This window comes from Lepidothrix coronata, unplaced genomic scaffold (assembly GCF_001604755.1).
Source record: "Lepidothrix coronata isolate B3197 unplaced genomic scaffold, Lepidothrix_coronata-1.0 Scaffold91, whole genome shotgun sequence".
Taxonomy (NCBI): Eukaryota; Metazoa; Chordata; class Aves; order Passeriformes; family Pipridae; genus Lepidothrix; species Lepidothrix coronata.
This window is the reverse complement of record NW_016690271.1, coordinates 839,377-854,145: the sequence shown is the minus strand read 5'-3', so window position 1 is coordinate 854,145 and position 14,769 is coordinate 839,377. Positions and strand designations below refer to the sequence as shown.

At 54.5% G+C, this 14,769-nt stretch overlaps 1 protein-coding gene across 2 annotated transcripts; it reads right to left on the bottom strand.

The window, feature by feature from the left end:
- Nucleotides 1-6,490: 6,490 nt before the first annotated feature.
- Nucleotides 6,491-14,255, bottom strand: NLE1 (notchless homolog 1). 2 transcript variants are annotated; one of them, XM_017821618.1, is made up of 13 exons: nucleotides 14,221-14,255; nucleotides 13,799-13,942; nucleotides 13,496-13,713; nucleotides 13,312-13,391; nucleotides 12,975-13,051; nucleotides 11,622-11,719; nucleotides 10,044-10,236; nucleotides 9,458-9,593; nucleotides 9,041-9,087; nucleotides 8,685-8,887; nucleotides 7,642-7,801; nucleotides 7,476-7,546; nucleotides 6,491-6,996 (listed from the first exon to the last, which is right to left on the bottom strand). In XM_017821618.1, the coding sequence occupies exons 1-13, from the start codon at nucleotides 14,242-14,244 to the stop codon at nucleotides 6,984-6,986; spliced, it is 1,464 nt and encodes a 487-aa protein (XP_017677107.1). In that variant the 5' UTR covers nucleotides 14,245-14,255; the 3' UTR covers nucleotides 6,491-6,983. The 2 variants fall into 2 exon arrangements, with proteins under 2 accessions (XP_017677107.1, XP_017677106.1); XM_017821617.1 differs by lacking the exon at nucleotides 6,491-6,996 and adding an exon at nucleotides 7,003-7,362.
- Between the last annotated feature and the right edge of the window lie 514 nt (nucleotides 14,256-14,769).

The window sequence follows — 14,769 nt, the reverse complement described above, 5'->3', positions numbered from 1 at the left end:
GGCAGCTCCTCTCATACCGCCGCAGACCCCCGGGCCGGCGGGGCTGCTGCAGGGCGTCACCGAGGCGAGGGGCTCCGTCGGGCATGGGGAGGGGAAAGGGGGCAGTCTCAGGGGCCGGGTGTGAGGGGACAGCGCGGCATCGGCGCCGGGACCAGGGGGCCTTCTCAGCGGGGAAGGGGGCTCCGCGCCCAGCTGCTGCCCGGCCCCATGGCCCCGCCACAGCGGGGGCTGCCGGCGCCGCGGCCCCGCTCAGGGACCGAGCTCCAGAGCATCCAGCGAGGAGGGGAGGAGACGCGGCCCGCAGCTCCAGGGATGGCTGTCGCTGTCGCCGCCGCAGCCCTCGCGGGAGGGGAGGAAGCAGTGAGGGTGCGGACGGGGGGGGTCGGTCTCTCAGGCCGTCAGAGCCTCCCGGAGCTCCTGCCGCTCCACCAGCGCCTCCCCCAACGATCCGCACTTGGCCAGCCCCGGCTGCCAGTGCCCGGACCTCCGCGCCGCCCCGCGGCTTTTATAGGCCGCATTGCGCAGGCCCCGGAGCTCAGGTGCTTCCGCTGGCGGCCAAAGAGTGCCTCACCCCGGGTAACCCGGCGGTCCCTCCGCCGCCGCCTCAGGAGCGGGGCCGGACTGGGCCGGGGTCACCGCCATAGCCCGGGCCCCACCGAGCCCTCCCAGGGACCCGCCGAGCTCTCCCCGCGCCCCACCATGGCTCCTGGGGTCCCTTCTGCTCATCCCCTCAGGCAGGACAGCGACCCAGGCCCCTGGGCCCACCCCTGCCCTCAGCCTGAAGCCCGGGCAGGGAGGCCAAACTCCAGCCCCTCACCCCCGGCCATCACTTTCACACTTGTTTTTCACTTCAGTCCTTTCCTTGGCTGCTTCAGGCTCACCCGACAGTGAGGACAAAGCTGAGGGGCCACCAGCAGAGGAGGGAGGACAGTCAGTGCCCCACGGGCCATCTGCCCCCAGCACGGAGCAGGGCAGGACGAGGGCTGGGACAGAGTGTGAAGACAGGTATGGGATCATCCCTGGCTCCCAGGGCAGTGGCACTGCTTACCCAGCACACTCTCAGCCCAGTCCCTGCTCCATCAGTGAGCAAGACTCTACATCAAACCTAAAACAAGGGACTTCAATGAATGGAGAAGCAATGGAGGAACAAACATGCAAAGTGCTGTCAGCCCAAGACACTTCGAGTTGCTCACTCTCTTTATAAGGAGAAACACGCCTGTAATTTACAGCCTGTCTCCCAGCACCTCTGGATAAGCCTGGGGCTGTTTACAGCATGTACAAACATTAAAAAAAAACCCAAGCAGCCACCACACAACAGTCACATGGAGCCTTTGACCTTCACCTCCAGGTTTACATAATTATGCTCCTTTCCTCTGCGTTCATTTCTCACTGCTCTCTGCCCCTCCTCTCTGTCCATGTTCACCATCACACCACCTCCACATCCCAGTTCAGGCTCTTTCAGGCCTCCCAGTTATCCCCATGGGCCCCAGTCGATGCAGGGGGTGCACTGGGGGCACGGGGGCAGAGCTCTGACCCCACATGGCTGTGCTGTGCCTTCCCCACGTGACACAGGCTCTGCTTTCAGTGTCACCAGATCAAAATAGAGACTGAGCGAGGATTTACGCAGTTGGGCCTCTCCCCATTCTTCACTTATCTCCCCTCACTTTCTAGCACTCAAACCAGGCACTACTGGGGCCAATGTGCCATGTCAGAACCTCTGCAGCTAAAGACTTCTCCAAAGAAAACGCACTTAGATTAAAACAACATTCAGCAAGAGATTTTTAAGGGAAGATAGAGAGCCTTATGAAGGACACTTTAAGCTTTAGACATCATATGTCTAAATCATAACATCAGAGGAATACTAAGAAATCTGTTTTGTGCCAAAGAGAACAGAAGGGCTTTAAAACCTCTCCAGACTGAATCCCCCTCCTTTATTTGCTGAAGTTTTGAGCTCCCATCCAAAATCCATCCGTGGCATTACCCCAACAAGCAACGCTGAGAAAGCAAAGCTGACCAATAATTTCAACAGCTCAGAACACCCCCGTGTAAGGAATAAATGAGATGTAAAAATATTCCAAGTTAATAATAAATTAAGGTGTTGGTAGTAACAGACACTTTCTAGTACGCTTCACAGTGCCCCTTTAAACCAGGAAAAAGCCCACAAGCCTCCATGTGTTAAATATTCTGATTCAGAAAATAATTTCCCCGAGAACTGGTTGTTTATTGCCATCCACAGAGTCTCACATTCAGTATTAATCCTCTCAGCATCAGCATGCATCCTCACCCCAAAGTCAATGTCACCAGCTACATTTTCGGGAAGCTAAAAAAAACTAATAATTCATTCAGAAGATGCCTTTTGAACAGAGAATGCCACAACAGTAATTCCTAAGCCACCCATTCTGCATCTCACTTCCAAACCCAGACACATCTCCCTTCGGCAGCAGCGCTGCCTGATGTCCTTTTGTCCTCCTAATGGAGCTGGAGCCCTCGAGCAGGTTTGTTTCAGCACAGCAAGGACAAACAGCCAGGAGCGGCAGGGAGGTTTGACCGGAATAACTAAACACGCTGCACTGGGATCCGAGCGGGATCTGAAGGCTGAGCTCTGGAACGGCGCTCAGGAGGCTGAGGGATTTGCATGCGGGGCACTCCTTCGAGCTAGGGCCTTGATTGGTGTCCAGGAGAGTTTTGGGATGTCAGTATCTCCAGCACCCAGACTACAATAAACCTATTTACAAACAGCACCTTCACTTGCTTTTGCTGCCGAAAGGGGTCAGAGGCAGAACAGACTGAATTCACCTGCCCTTCCCCAAGGGAGCCTTGATACTGGAGACACTGGGACAGCGATGCAGGATAACCCCATGGGGCTCCTGCTGCTCCTCCCTCCCTCCCTCAAGGAATCCACATGGATATCTGGCATGAAGTGCTGGCAGGCAGCAGCCCTGCAGCCCCCGGGGGGGGGATGCACCGCTCTGACAGCCACGTGGCAGGACAATAAAACACCCAGCGTGCTCCAAAAGCACCACTACCACGGGTAACCAACCCTCAAAAGCACAGATACCGTGCCCTGAGTTTGTTCATTTTTAATAGCACACTCTGCAAGAGCCACAGCCCCCTGACAGAGACCACTGGCAACCCATAGCTTGGTGAGGACCACTGATTTATAGAGTCAGAGTGGAGGAAACAGAAGAGCAGCACTAGACATGGCTTTGTGGCTCCTTCCCAGCTACGTCGGATCAGCCAATTGGTCCCTCAGGTGTGAGACAGGGCTCTTGATCACAAGGAAGAAATTAGCACCTTCCAGGTTGCTTGCCTGAGCGCAGAGAAGTACATTTTCATCTGGTAGCAGCTCCCCAAAACACAGACTGAGTCACTGTCCTGAGTTTCCATAACACCTTTCATCCTCAAAAGCACTAATGGTCTTCACAGCAAGCCATTTTCTGCCATACCGCCAAAATGTAGCCTTGAGGTAGAAACACTGAACAGTGCCTGGGTTGACCCAAAAAAAACTGAGAGAAGCTCCTTTTCGTGCAGACAATGAATGAAGATCATTTTCTTCCTATTCATTGAAAGATTTTTCTTGTCTCTCTCCTCAGGCTATAAACATGCACATGGAAATTAAATTACAGATCCGGGAAAATGTTCAAGAGATCATCTGAGTCAAGCAGAAAAGCAACGTGTGGCTCCAAGGACCCAGAACCCAGGAAGCACAACACACACACCACTTGCCAGCCCTCCTGCATGGATAAGCAGGAAACACAGCCCCAAGAACAGTTTTCATAAGGATTCTAAGGCCTCACTTATCTAAATCAGCCTCCAAAGGGCGGGAGTTTGGCACCATACTGCTCGCCTCAACGCTATCCCAAATGATCTACTTCACCCTAGGTGTTCTTATCATATCCCTTCCTTCCCTCCATCATACTCAGGAATTTATTAGACAGGTAAACCTTTCTCAGAGGACTGGCACGCTTCCCAGTCCTTAACATCACTGTCCTCCCATTGGGGACTTATAACAAAATTAATGGTGGCATCACAGCTTTTAAAGAGGAAAGTGTCAGAGGGCTCTGTGGGACAGTTTCTGGATATGCTTAAAATTATTCTTGTATTACCAGTGAAAAATAACGCCCTTGTGGTAGGAAAACCTGTGTGGGATGTTTAACAAGTAACTCAGGAGGAACTTGGACTGAAACACAGGAGCAGATCCTGAGATTCCTTTCACACAGCACTGGAAAAGCTCAGCTGTTTCAGCAGAGGTTAGTGCTGCCGTTCCCAGAAGAGCAATCAGAAAGCTCCAGCCTTACCTTCTAGATTTGTCCTTTTAACGAAAAGTAACGTCTTCCCCGTTAATAACAACCATCAGCCCTAATTTGCATCTGCAACTCCCAAAATCGGCTAATTAAAGCTCCCACCCCCAGCGCCGGCGGAGCGAGGGAGGTCACGCGCCCACTGCACCTCCTGCCAAGAAGGAGCCAGCTCCGAAGGGAAGGGCAGCAGCTCTCCAGGCGGGAGACTGCAGAGCCAGGCCCGGGAAGTGCCGCATTCAAATGAAACTGGGAGGAGTGTTACGGAATTGCTCAGGAATACAGCTGGAGCGGGGCCAGCACTTAGCATGTATGAAGGCTGGTGCTGTATGAATGATAAAAATAGTAGCAGATGCTTGGATAAGAAAATACAATTTGGTTTACATGCAAACCCATCACTGAGCGTGGTTCAAAAATCTACCTGCTATCAGATCAGAGAAAGATTAAGGCCAAGAGAGCTTATTTTGGTGTAAACTTAGTTGCAAGGCCCTCTTTCTTCAAGAGGTCTCCCCTTTGGAAAACCTTTCTGCTCCAGCATTAGGAAGGTGGGTTTTAATCAGGCTCTGCTTGGTGCCAAATGTCACAGAAGCAGAGTCTGAAGGGATGGCAGGAGCACGGCCAGAGGGCACAGCAATTGCTTTGGTTTGGAAATCAGGGGACAAGGTACACTGATTTATTTTAGGTACACCTACACACATGCACAGCCAAGCCAGCTCCCACAGGCAGGACTGCCTCCCTCAGCTCCAATACATCCCTGCTTCCAACACAAAACACAGCCAGCACTGCCGGGGCACAGTGACCCCGTGCAGCACTTCAGGGAAGGAAGCAGAGAACGATGCTTGTTCCCCTGCAAAGAGCCACACCAGGAGCTGCTGCTTTCAGCAAGTCAGACCTGGGGACACAGAGCTGAATTCCCAAGGGTGGAATGTTTTCTTTAGCACAAGCATCCCAAAAAACTTTCAAAACAGGCACACTTCCTGGCCACTACCAGAGACCTGCTCCTCTCCTTCCCAAGGGCACAGCAGTCTGGGGAGGCAGAATTATCAGCTACAGTTTTAAATCACCCTGTCCCACGACATTCACCTCAGTGCGTTAGGAAAGGTTTTGTTTATGCAGATTGGATGCAACATGGCCTTCACTGTCAGCAAGAACCAGCTGGAAGAAGCACATTAATGAAAGAGCAGCTAGGGGATACTGAGGTCTTCCAAAAGATCCCACAAAGACAGAGCCTGCTGACTTTGCTGGCAAAAAGAGAAACTAACAACAGGAACCACAAATTGTCTTCTCAGCCATATCAAAGATTTAACCCTTTGTTCCAGTCTTTTTCTCCCCTGAACACTTGCAAACAAGCAAATGGCCATTACTGCACCATCCCCTCTTAATTCTCCAAAGCAATCCTGCCAGCAGGAAAAAAGTCCTAAAATGCATCTTCTGCAGCTGGGAAGCATCTGAGACCCAAACTCCCACTCTGAGTTGTTGTAACCACTGAGTAGTAACTGCAGGATGAGGGCTATGGAGAATGTTTTGACCTTCATATTAACCTGCTGCAACTAAATTTGACAATATAATTGTCTGCTCCTTAGTAATCACATCTTGATTTTCACTGTTTCATAAGCATCCTGGAAATAAACAGTAAATCCAGGTTTATTCGTCTCATGATGGCTGGAAGCCTGAACTGACTTATAAAAAGGCTCATAAGCAAGTTTAGAAATACACAACTGACAGTGTGAATCCCTCTCACCCACTGGGCAAGTAAATGCACTTAAGAAATTCCAGAAGGAGCCAACCCTGTGCAATGGAAGTTTTGCTATTTACTGTGACAGTCCCAGTCCTGCTGTCAGCACATATCCAGGGCAAGGGACAAACACCACCCCAAATGCCAGCTCCATTCTTCCCCTTCCCCACCCTATCCTTCCTTCCCCCCGAGCCAGCGGTGGATGGGAAATGGATGCTTCCTCCCCTGTTCAGAGGCACAAGTGTCTCATTTCCCCATTTCCAAGAGCTGTTGAGAACTCTGCACAGCTCCAGCAGTCATTTGAAGTCCATGCACGTTGGACCCTGAACAGACAAGTGAAGGAGTTATCCTTTGTGGACGCAGAGAATCCACAGATAATGCTCAGCACAGCCCACAGGGAAGTGGGCTGAGTGGAAAGGCAAAACCTTACTGGAATAAGGAGAAGCCCCAAGACCTTATTCACAGCAGATCTTTGTCCCAGACACGCAGCTGAGCACAATTCTGCAATGTAATTGATGTCCTGAATTTTCCCATTTCTCTCTCTCTGAAGGTCACACAGGGACAACCCTTTCAGTTCCCACTAAACCCCTCTTCTCCGTAGGATTCTTCACACAGCCAAGAAAGGGCAAGAGCCATCCCTGCCCTTCACTTGCCCCTTTCAAGGCAGAGGGCTTCTGTGAGGCTGAAATTCCAATAAAAAGCCAGTTGAGATGCAGGCAGATGAGATATCCCTCCTGTAATGTTCAGAGGAAATCATCCTGCAAAGCACAGCTCTTAATAAGAACTAGAATTAAAATTTCCTTAAATAAATATAAGGAAAGAGTCCAAGAGGGAGAGTAGCCAACAGGAACAGGGAGTCGTGCTCGGGTCGGCCTCCGTCATCCTTCCCCTTGGAGATCTTCCAGGCACGTTGTGCCGAGGACAGGACCAGCAGCTTCGTGTCTCTCTTCCTATCGACGCCATCTGCAAATGGAAAGAGCTGCTTTGTCCCTGTGGTTGGGCACCAGTGCTGCCCACAGGCACCATATGGGAGCAGCACAGCAGGGCCCAGGGACTGGGTTCACCAGCCATGGTCAAATGGCAGCCAGCTCACAGGAATCTGTCCGTCTGCATAACTGGGAGAGGGAGCAAGGTGAGAAATGAAGGTCTGACCAACTGGTACAAATGTTCTTTCCCCTCTCCAGGAGCCAAAACATCTGAGTCAAATTTCACCCAGACTGCTCAGCTGCAGGGACTCTGCTTTCTAGTCAGCTGCCAGGGGACAGCAGCAGATCCTGCCCCGAGGGAGGTCAGGTCTCCAAGGCAGAGTGTGACCCAGCGCTGTGCTCTCTGCAAGGACAGATCATGCCCTAACCATGCAGGTCTCTGCAAGGAGCCTGTGGTTCTGAGGGACACACGGAGTAGCTGCAACATCCTCTATGGACAGACAACAGGTTACTTACATCCTCAAACACTTATCCTTCCCTCCACTCGCCACCCTCTGTCCGTCCGGGCTCCAATCCGTTGCATACACCTGATGTTACGGAAAAGACAGTTAGTTCTGCTGGGAGGAGGAGTCACTCCTGCCTCTCTCAAACACCAGCACCTCACCTCAACCAAACAGCTCACCTCATCTGCATGGCCAGGAAGATCGATGGCCAGTTTCTTTGTCTTGGCATCCCATACCTTGAGGGTGCTGTCGCTGCTGCCGCTCACCAGCAAGCGGCTGTCGGCCGACCAGGCGATCTGGTACACGGCCGAGACGTGCCCCCGCAGCGATGTCAGGTACCTGGGGCAGAGCACAAGCTGTTAGAGCAGCACGGCTTGTTCCAAACCTGCCCTGGTCTTCCTGTTTCTTCTCCACCCGTGAGCAAACCAGCCCAGTCACAAGACGCTCAGCACACCCCAGCCAGTCAACTGCGAGACAGAGTCCACAGGTTGTTCAGTCCATCTAAAAACCCTCCCAGAACCTTCTGGAGGATGACTCTTCATCTCACCTCATCTGCCAAGAAACTCTTACCCAGCAGGCAACGCTACAGCCTTACTGCACAGATGTGTTCTTCCTTTTTCTGGCCGAGCAGCCTGGATTTAGAGGGACCTTTAAAATTACTGACAGGAATGCCAAGCTCACGAGCATAAAGGTTGCTTTGCAGGGAAGGACTGCTGCCCCAAGAGCTCACCAGTACTCCAGCTGAAGGCTAAAAGCTGGATTCCAGGAGCATCCAAACACCAACAGCACCACTTGTAACTACAAGAATTTGCATCATCCAGAACAAGCTGTTCTCTGGCACGGGAACTGTTTAAACTGGGTCAGTCTACAGTGCCCAACACACACATCTTCAGGAGATCAGCCGAGTGGAACATCCCATCCCACTGCAGCTCAGAGAACTCACCCTGCAGCAGACTGTGTGTGCCACAGGTGCCAGGCAGTGCTGTGGCTGGGTGGCAGTGGCGCTGCACACACACAGCCAAGCACAAGACCCCCTGACACAAGAAGAGCCAGACAAGGGACTTCCCAAGGGCAGAAAAAGACAGAGGCAGCAGAATGACCCTGCAGGAGTTCAGGCTGCTGAGATGCTGAACACACCAGAGGGCTGCTGGCAATGACACTGGAGCCCACCCCTGCAGACCCTATGCTAGCACCACCTCTGCAACAGAACAAAACAACTCACTTTCCTGTCCTACCATCCCAGAGCTTTATGGACTTGTCAAAGGAAGCACTGGCTATTATCCGGGTGTCTGGCGAGAAGAGGACTTGGTTGATCAGTGCCTGGTGGCCTGTCATTCTCTCCAGTGGCTTCTTGTCTTCTGCTGGTCTCCAGAGAAACAGGGTGAAATCATCTGACCCCGAGACGAGCCTTTCTGGTTCCTGGCCCTGAGAAAGGGATGAAAGAGCCCAAGTCTTGTATGGGCCAGGTGTGGAGAGCTCAGAAGCACACCAGTGTTGGGGCCCAGAGCCCACTGTGCACGTTTACTGCTTCCACCAGTGGCAGTGTTAGAAATGACAGCAGGGACGAAGGGGACTCACCCGGACTTGGTTGTACCTTTGCTGAGCCTTGTCCTTCAGTTCTGCCACTAAGAAAGGGAAAAGGAAAGGGGAAGAGAGATATGCAATCCGGAGAAAGGAAACTTTATAACCCTGAGATGCCAATTCCAATCCTGGCTCCGTGGGCCAAGCAGACGCATTTGTGACTTCTCACCCACCTCCTCTTTGCCAAGGGCAATTTGGGAGCAAAAGCCCTTGGAAACAGAGCGACCTTCCCATCCCCCAGACTGCTCAGCCCTGGCAAGGGCGAGGAAGATCACAGCTGTCAGCATGACCGACAGGAGCACAAGACCTGCTCCCAGCTCCCAAGGTTGCTTTGGCTCGTGGCAACATGGTATCATGCCTCCCCTTTATCCTCCCCACTGCCTCCCCCCGCCTGCAAGAGGGTGCTGCACTCACGGGAGCCGCTGACGTCCTGTGGGTTGATCGTGGCCTCGGCGGGTTCGAAGGCCCCGGTGCGGAGGACGTAGTCGGTGCTCAGGGCCATGGTGTTCACCCAGTGAGCGTGGCCCTGCAGGCTGCGGCACAGCACCCCCTGGGGACACAACCACCCCTCAGGGAGGGAGGCAGCACACAGCCAGGCTGCCCAGCACCCACCAGACCCACCGGGCTGCAAAGACCAACACCAAACTTTCCCAACCCTCTCGCCCAAGCAGCAGGCAGGACTGCGGCGGGGAAGAAACGACACAGTTGAGCTTCGGGAATCAGTTTCCCACAGGAGCTTGAGGACACCCACCAGCACAGGTTGCCTCCGGGATGTTTCCAGCTTTTAGCCCCAGTTAATGCCCTTAGAGATGAAAATATTGCACAACAACCACCCCTTCCAAATTGTGTCAAGCAACAGGTTTTGATACTCAAGAAGATACAGCACCTGCTCTGCAGCTCTGTTTTCCTGCACAAGCTGTGCCAGGAAGAGCAGACAAAGCTACCACACATTGTGCCCAGCCCCCTCTGCCAGCAGCCCCGGGGCTGCTGCCTCACTCACATCCTGGCTCCTCCAGACTTTGATGGTCCTGTCCTGGGAGGAGGAGTAGATCAAGCCATCGCCCCCCCACTTCACACACGTCACCGACTGCGTGTGGCTCGTGAGGATTTTGTCACACCTGCCCATCAGTGTGTCCCAGATGCGGACGCTGCCGTCCTTGGAGGCACTCGCCAGGTAGCGACACTCTGGGTTTCTGGGGAAAAAGCAGATCAAATCCATTTGTGCAGCGCACACAGCTCCTCCACCAAGCTCTTTCCCCACCACCCCCAGCGGATTCAAGGGTCCAGAAGTCAATAAAATACAACTGTCTTTTGGCTTAAGATCTGCAAGAGGCCAGGCAGGGGCAGAGCACTGACTTACAGAGACCAAAGTCCCACAAAGCAGGGGAGAGGCAGACAAATGCTTCCTTCAAACCAACTCCTGGGCTGCACCCTGGCATCAATCCAGGGTAAACCTGGCACCTGAGCCCTTGGCAATGACCTTGTTTGCACAGGGCACAGCTTTAACCAGCTGGCTTAAGAAGGCACACCAAAACTGGTACCTTCCCCAGGCACTGGCTGAGGAGAGCCCTGGGCAGGGGACCAGCCTCACCAAGGCAGTGCAGACCAGTGGCATTGGGAATGCACTGGATGCTCCCCTGCCTATGCCATGCTTATCTCCAGCCTGTGGACAGAGTGCTCCTGTGCTGGCAGGACCGAAAGGAGCAACGTCCATCCACGTGGCTTAGGGGGACAAATTTAACACATCTGGAAGCAGTTGGCACAACCCATCAAGGACAGGGGAGCCACAACCCTCTGTCCTTTGCACAACACCTTCATCACTCAGCCTGGTGCCATGAGGAGCAGTGAGGAAGAACAGCCTCTCCCGTTGCACTGGGACTGGCTGGAGAAAAGAGAAGTGCAGCCCTGCCGGGTCATGTCTCTCCTCTCCATTTCCCCCTGCTCCTTTACAATCATTTTTCGCTAATCCAGTTAATTGTTTGCAAATAGCTGGAGCTTCCTACTGGCAAATTCAATTTGCAGGGCCCTGCACTGAAGGGACCCTTTTTCTTTCTTTTTTTATTTATTTCTATAACGTCTTGGATTATTGGCTATAACTGCCCCCTCCACCCACCTCTCCCAGAGGGAGCTTTAGCTGATCAAAGGGATAAGGGGATTGCACAGTTAATCATCCCTCATGATAAACAAACAGGATGACAGAGGCCAGCAGGATCAGGAGAGCAGGAGGGAATGCTCTGCAGAGCCTGCACCTGGGGACCTCCAGGCTTCCCTGCTCCCAGCTCAGCATGCCATGGAGGAGCACACCAAATATTTGTCCAGCACCACAAAAGCAGTGCTTTCCAGAGGCAGGTATGTCTTTTACACAGGGGGAAAGAGGCACAGCCTGGCAGTGACTTCATGGCTGGGGCTCCTGGCTCTCCCAGCTGGACACATTTTTCCCAGCCCACCTTGGGAGCCGTTCTCCTGCACATGCTTTTTCCCATAACAGGAGAAAGGCAAACAGGAGCAATGCCCTTCAGGTCAGGCTGCTCTTTTCCATAGGAGTCAAGGGGAAGGGCTGGGCTGGCCCTTCACTTACATGTGGAGCGGTTCCCAGCACAGACATGTGATCCATTTGGAATGGCCAGACAGCACCCGGCCGATCTGGCTGCCCGTGGCTGGGTCCCAGAGAAATATCTGTCCAAGAGAGGAAGCGAGAGGGTCGCGTCAGGCCACAGACATCATGTGAATCCCAGGGACGCTGGAGCTCCATTTAGGAAGCAAAGGTGTCCCTGGTGTCCGCTGAAACTGGCAGAGGCAGGAGGAGCAAGGGAAGGGGGCTGGGTGCCTTTCCAGATCCCTGCAGCCGTCAGCTGACACCCAAAAGAATGAGAGCTGACTGCCCTCCTCTCTGCCTACAGCGCTGCTGCTACAAATTATCTGACTAAATTATCTGACTCAACTCAAAACGGATACAGGTCCCCAAAAAGCCACCCTGTGCCAGAGACTCAGTGAGTGTTTGCAGAGCGCGACGAAAGCCACAGTGTGCTAAGTGCTGCTTATTATCAGATTCTGTGGGTGGGACACATGCTGGTTTTCTCTTGTTGATTCTCTCTCTACATAAATGTTCATCTAAAGAGCCAAGGTATTAGTCATCTCCTACTTGAGAACCTGGGAAAAATAGGGAAATAGAGGACAAGCAGCTCCCTGGGTTCGATTAAAGCCAGACCAGCACCAAACCACAGCAGAACCACCTTGGCCCAGTCTTGGGGATGGAATCACAAGCTTGGCAGTTCCATGGCTGCTCCTCTACATGCCACTGCCCCTCTACAGCTCAGCAAGTTCCTGACTCGCGTTTAGCTGAGTGCTCCCGCTTCCCGAGGCATTTCTGCACCTTAAGCACACCCATTCTTCCCCACAGCCAGGGTAGAGCCCCCTTCACATTCCTACAAGAGGGAATTTGGCTGTATCTGCGTGAGAATGCTGCAAAACAGGCTGCTGCTGCATGTCTGGGTCACACTAACAGCAGCCCTGGCTTGGCTGGGCAATAACCGTTCTCAATCCAGACACCTCCCTTGTGATGGAGCCGCCTGCCAAGGACCACATCTAGAGCCTGGACTCTTTCCTGCACGGAGGGAAAAGCATCTGCCACAAGACAGCAGGACTCAGCAACAAGAGGTCCACAAGGTGACAAAGCCAGAACTCTGCCTGGCACAGAATCTGGAGACACTACTCCCAATACCACAATGCATCCACACACAGAGCTCCTCTGGGGCACAGCAATCCTGCTCGAAACAACTGGATACATCCCTCACAGCCCAGGAAACACAAGCCGTCACCCCTAATCCCCCACAGCCCTTCACCAAGTTTGGTTTGAGTTCAGAATGGGGCTGCAGAGGGTCTCCAAACTCCCACAGACCCCCAGCCCCACACAGAGGGAGCCAACACGTACCTGGCCGTTCTTGCAGCCCGAGGCCAGTTTCTTGCCATCCGGTGACCAGGCGATGCTGAGCACCCAGTGCCGGTGACCTGGCAGAGAGAGCACGAGTGGGCATGAGTGGAGAGCTGTGATTATCCTCAGTGTCCCAGCAGAAAGCCACTCCAAGGAAGCACAAGATGGGGGGAACCCCCTGTGCTCCTCCTGGCCAGCCCCTCTTCTTCCACTTCGTCAAAGAGAGCCCCTCCCTTCCCAAGCCATGGTTCTGCCTACACAGCTCAGGCAGCACCAGGCTCTGCTCTGCTTGTCCCCCAAGCAGGCAGGGGGTCCCTGAGGGACACCCCACACCCACCTTTGGCCGTGAACTGCGGTGTCTCTGTGCTGAGATCCCAGAAGCGGACAGTGGTGTCTCCAGAGCCACTCGCCAGGTACCTGGGAGAGGATGAAGACCCCGGCTCAGCACAGTGTCCCCAGGAGAGGACAAGAACAGCTGGTGCCGAGCCCCGAGCCCCCTGCCTGCAGGCAGACCCTCGTACTTTCCGGTGGGGCTGAAGGCCACGGAGATGACGGCCTCGGTGTGCCCCTCGAGGGAGCTGGTGCAGCGCGTCACCGCCCGCACCCGGAACACCGCCTGCGGCTGGTAGATGATGTCCAGCACCTTCTCCGTCTCCACGCTCTGCCCCGCCAGGGTCTTCTCCAGCGACGCCACAATCTCGGCATCGTGGACGAAGAAGGCCAGAGGCACCGGCTCATCCTGCGGGAGAAAGGGCAGGTGAGGTAGCGAGGGGCAGCCCCGGGTAGGACTCGGGAGTGCCGGGGCAGTTCGGGAGGGGTCTCACCTTCTGCAGGAGGGCGTTACAGACCAGCTGCAGCTTGTCCGGGGTGATGGTGACCGGGACGTCGAAGGGCGAGCCCAGGGACTCTCCTGCCTCATCCCGAAACTGGATCAGGAGCCGCTGCACATCCTCGTCCGGCGACATGTTCTGCGGGACAGCGCGCTCAGGGCCGGGAACCCCACCGGGCAGCGGGAACAGCCCCCCACCCGGGCAACGATACCCGCGTGGGGAAGAAGGAGCCGCTACGGGGGGACCCGGCGTGGACACCGGGGAAGGGAGAAACCCCCCGCACTGAGCAGGACCCCGCGCGGGATGGGGTCAGCGGGAGCCCCACGGGGGAACCCCAGAGCGCCCCAGCATCCCCCCCCGCCCAGCATCCCCCGTGGAATTCCAGCAGTCCAGCCCCACTCCCCGCTCCCGCTCACCGCGGCCATGTGCGCGCGCCCCATGTGGGCCGGAAGGGGCGTGGCCACGGCGGGAGAGGCCGAGCGCGGCGTTGCTGCCCCCTGGCGGCCGGCGGGCAGCGCCGACCCTGGGCCGCGGGTTCGAGACTCCCCCGGGGCACCGCCCGCGCTGCCCTTCCAAAACACACCTCCGGTGTTCGGTACCAAAACTAGACCCAGAGCGACTCAAGGTCAGCCGAGTCTCACACTCCATGTGACCACATCCACCCCAGACAGCACAACAGCTTAAGGAACTCAGCCCTGTGCAACACTCACACCCAAACCTGGGGCCTCTAATCCCTGAACACACTCACCGGCTAGTCTGGATCCTGCCCAGCTGGAAAACTGAGTCAGCCTCGCACCAAGAACAGGTGAGGGGTTAAATTCCTGCACAGAAGAGGATTCAAGCATGCACAGTTCAATACTGCATTACAGCACCAAGCCCTGCCCCTTCTACCCCTTTCCCAGCCAATTCTGACATGTCCTGTGATTTAGTTCTGTAGATTGGATTATTATTACTAGTATTATTTA

Bases quoted from the DNA above. Each gene is read 5' to 3' on its own strand.
- NLE1 (XM_017821617.1), bottom strand. From the start codon at position 14,244: ATGGGGCGCGCGCACATGGCCGCG. The intron at 13,052-13,311 runs GTGGGTGTGGGG...TCTCTCTGCCAG, and splicing joins ACCGCAGTTCACGGCCAAAG to GTCACCGGCACTGGGTGCTC. The intron at 7,363-7,475 runs GTAAGTAACCTG...CTGTCCTTGCAG, and splicing joins AAGGATAAGTGTTTGAGGAT to AGAGCACAGCGCTGGGTCAC.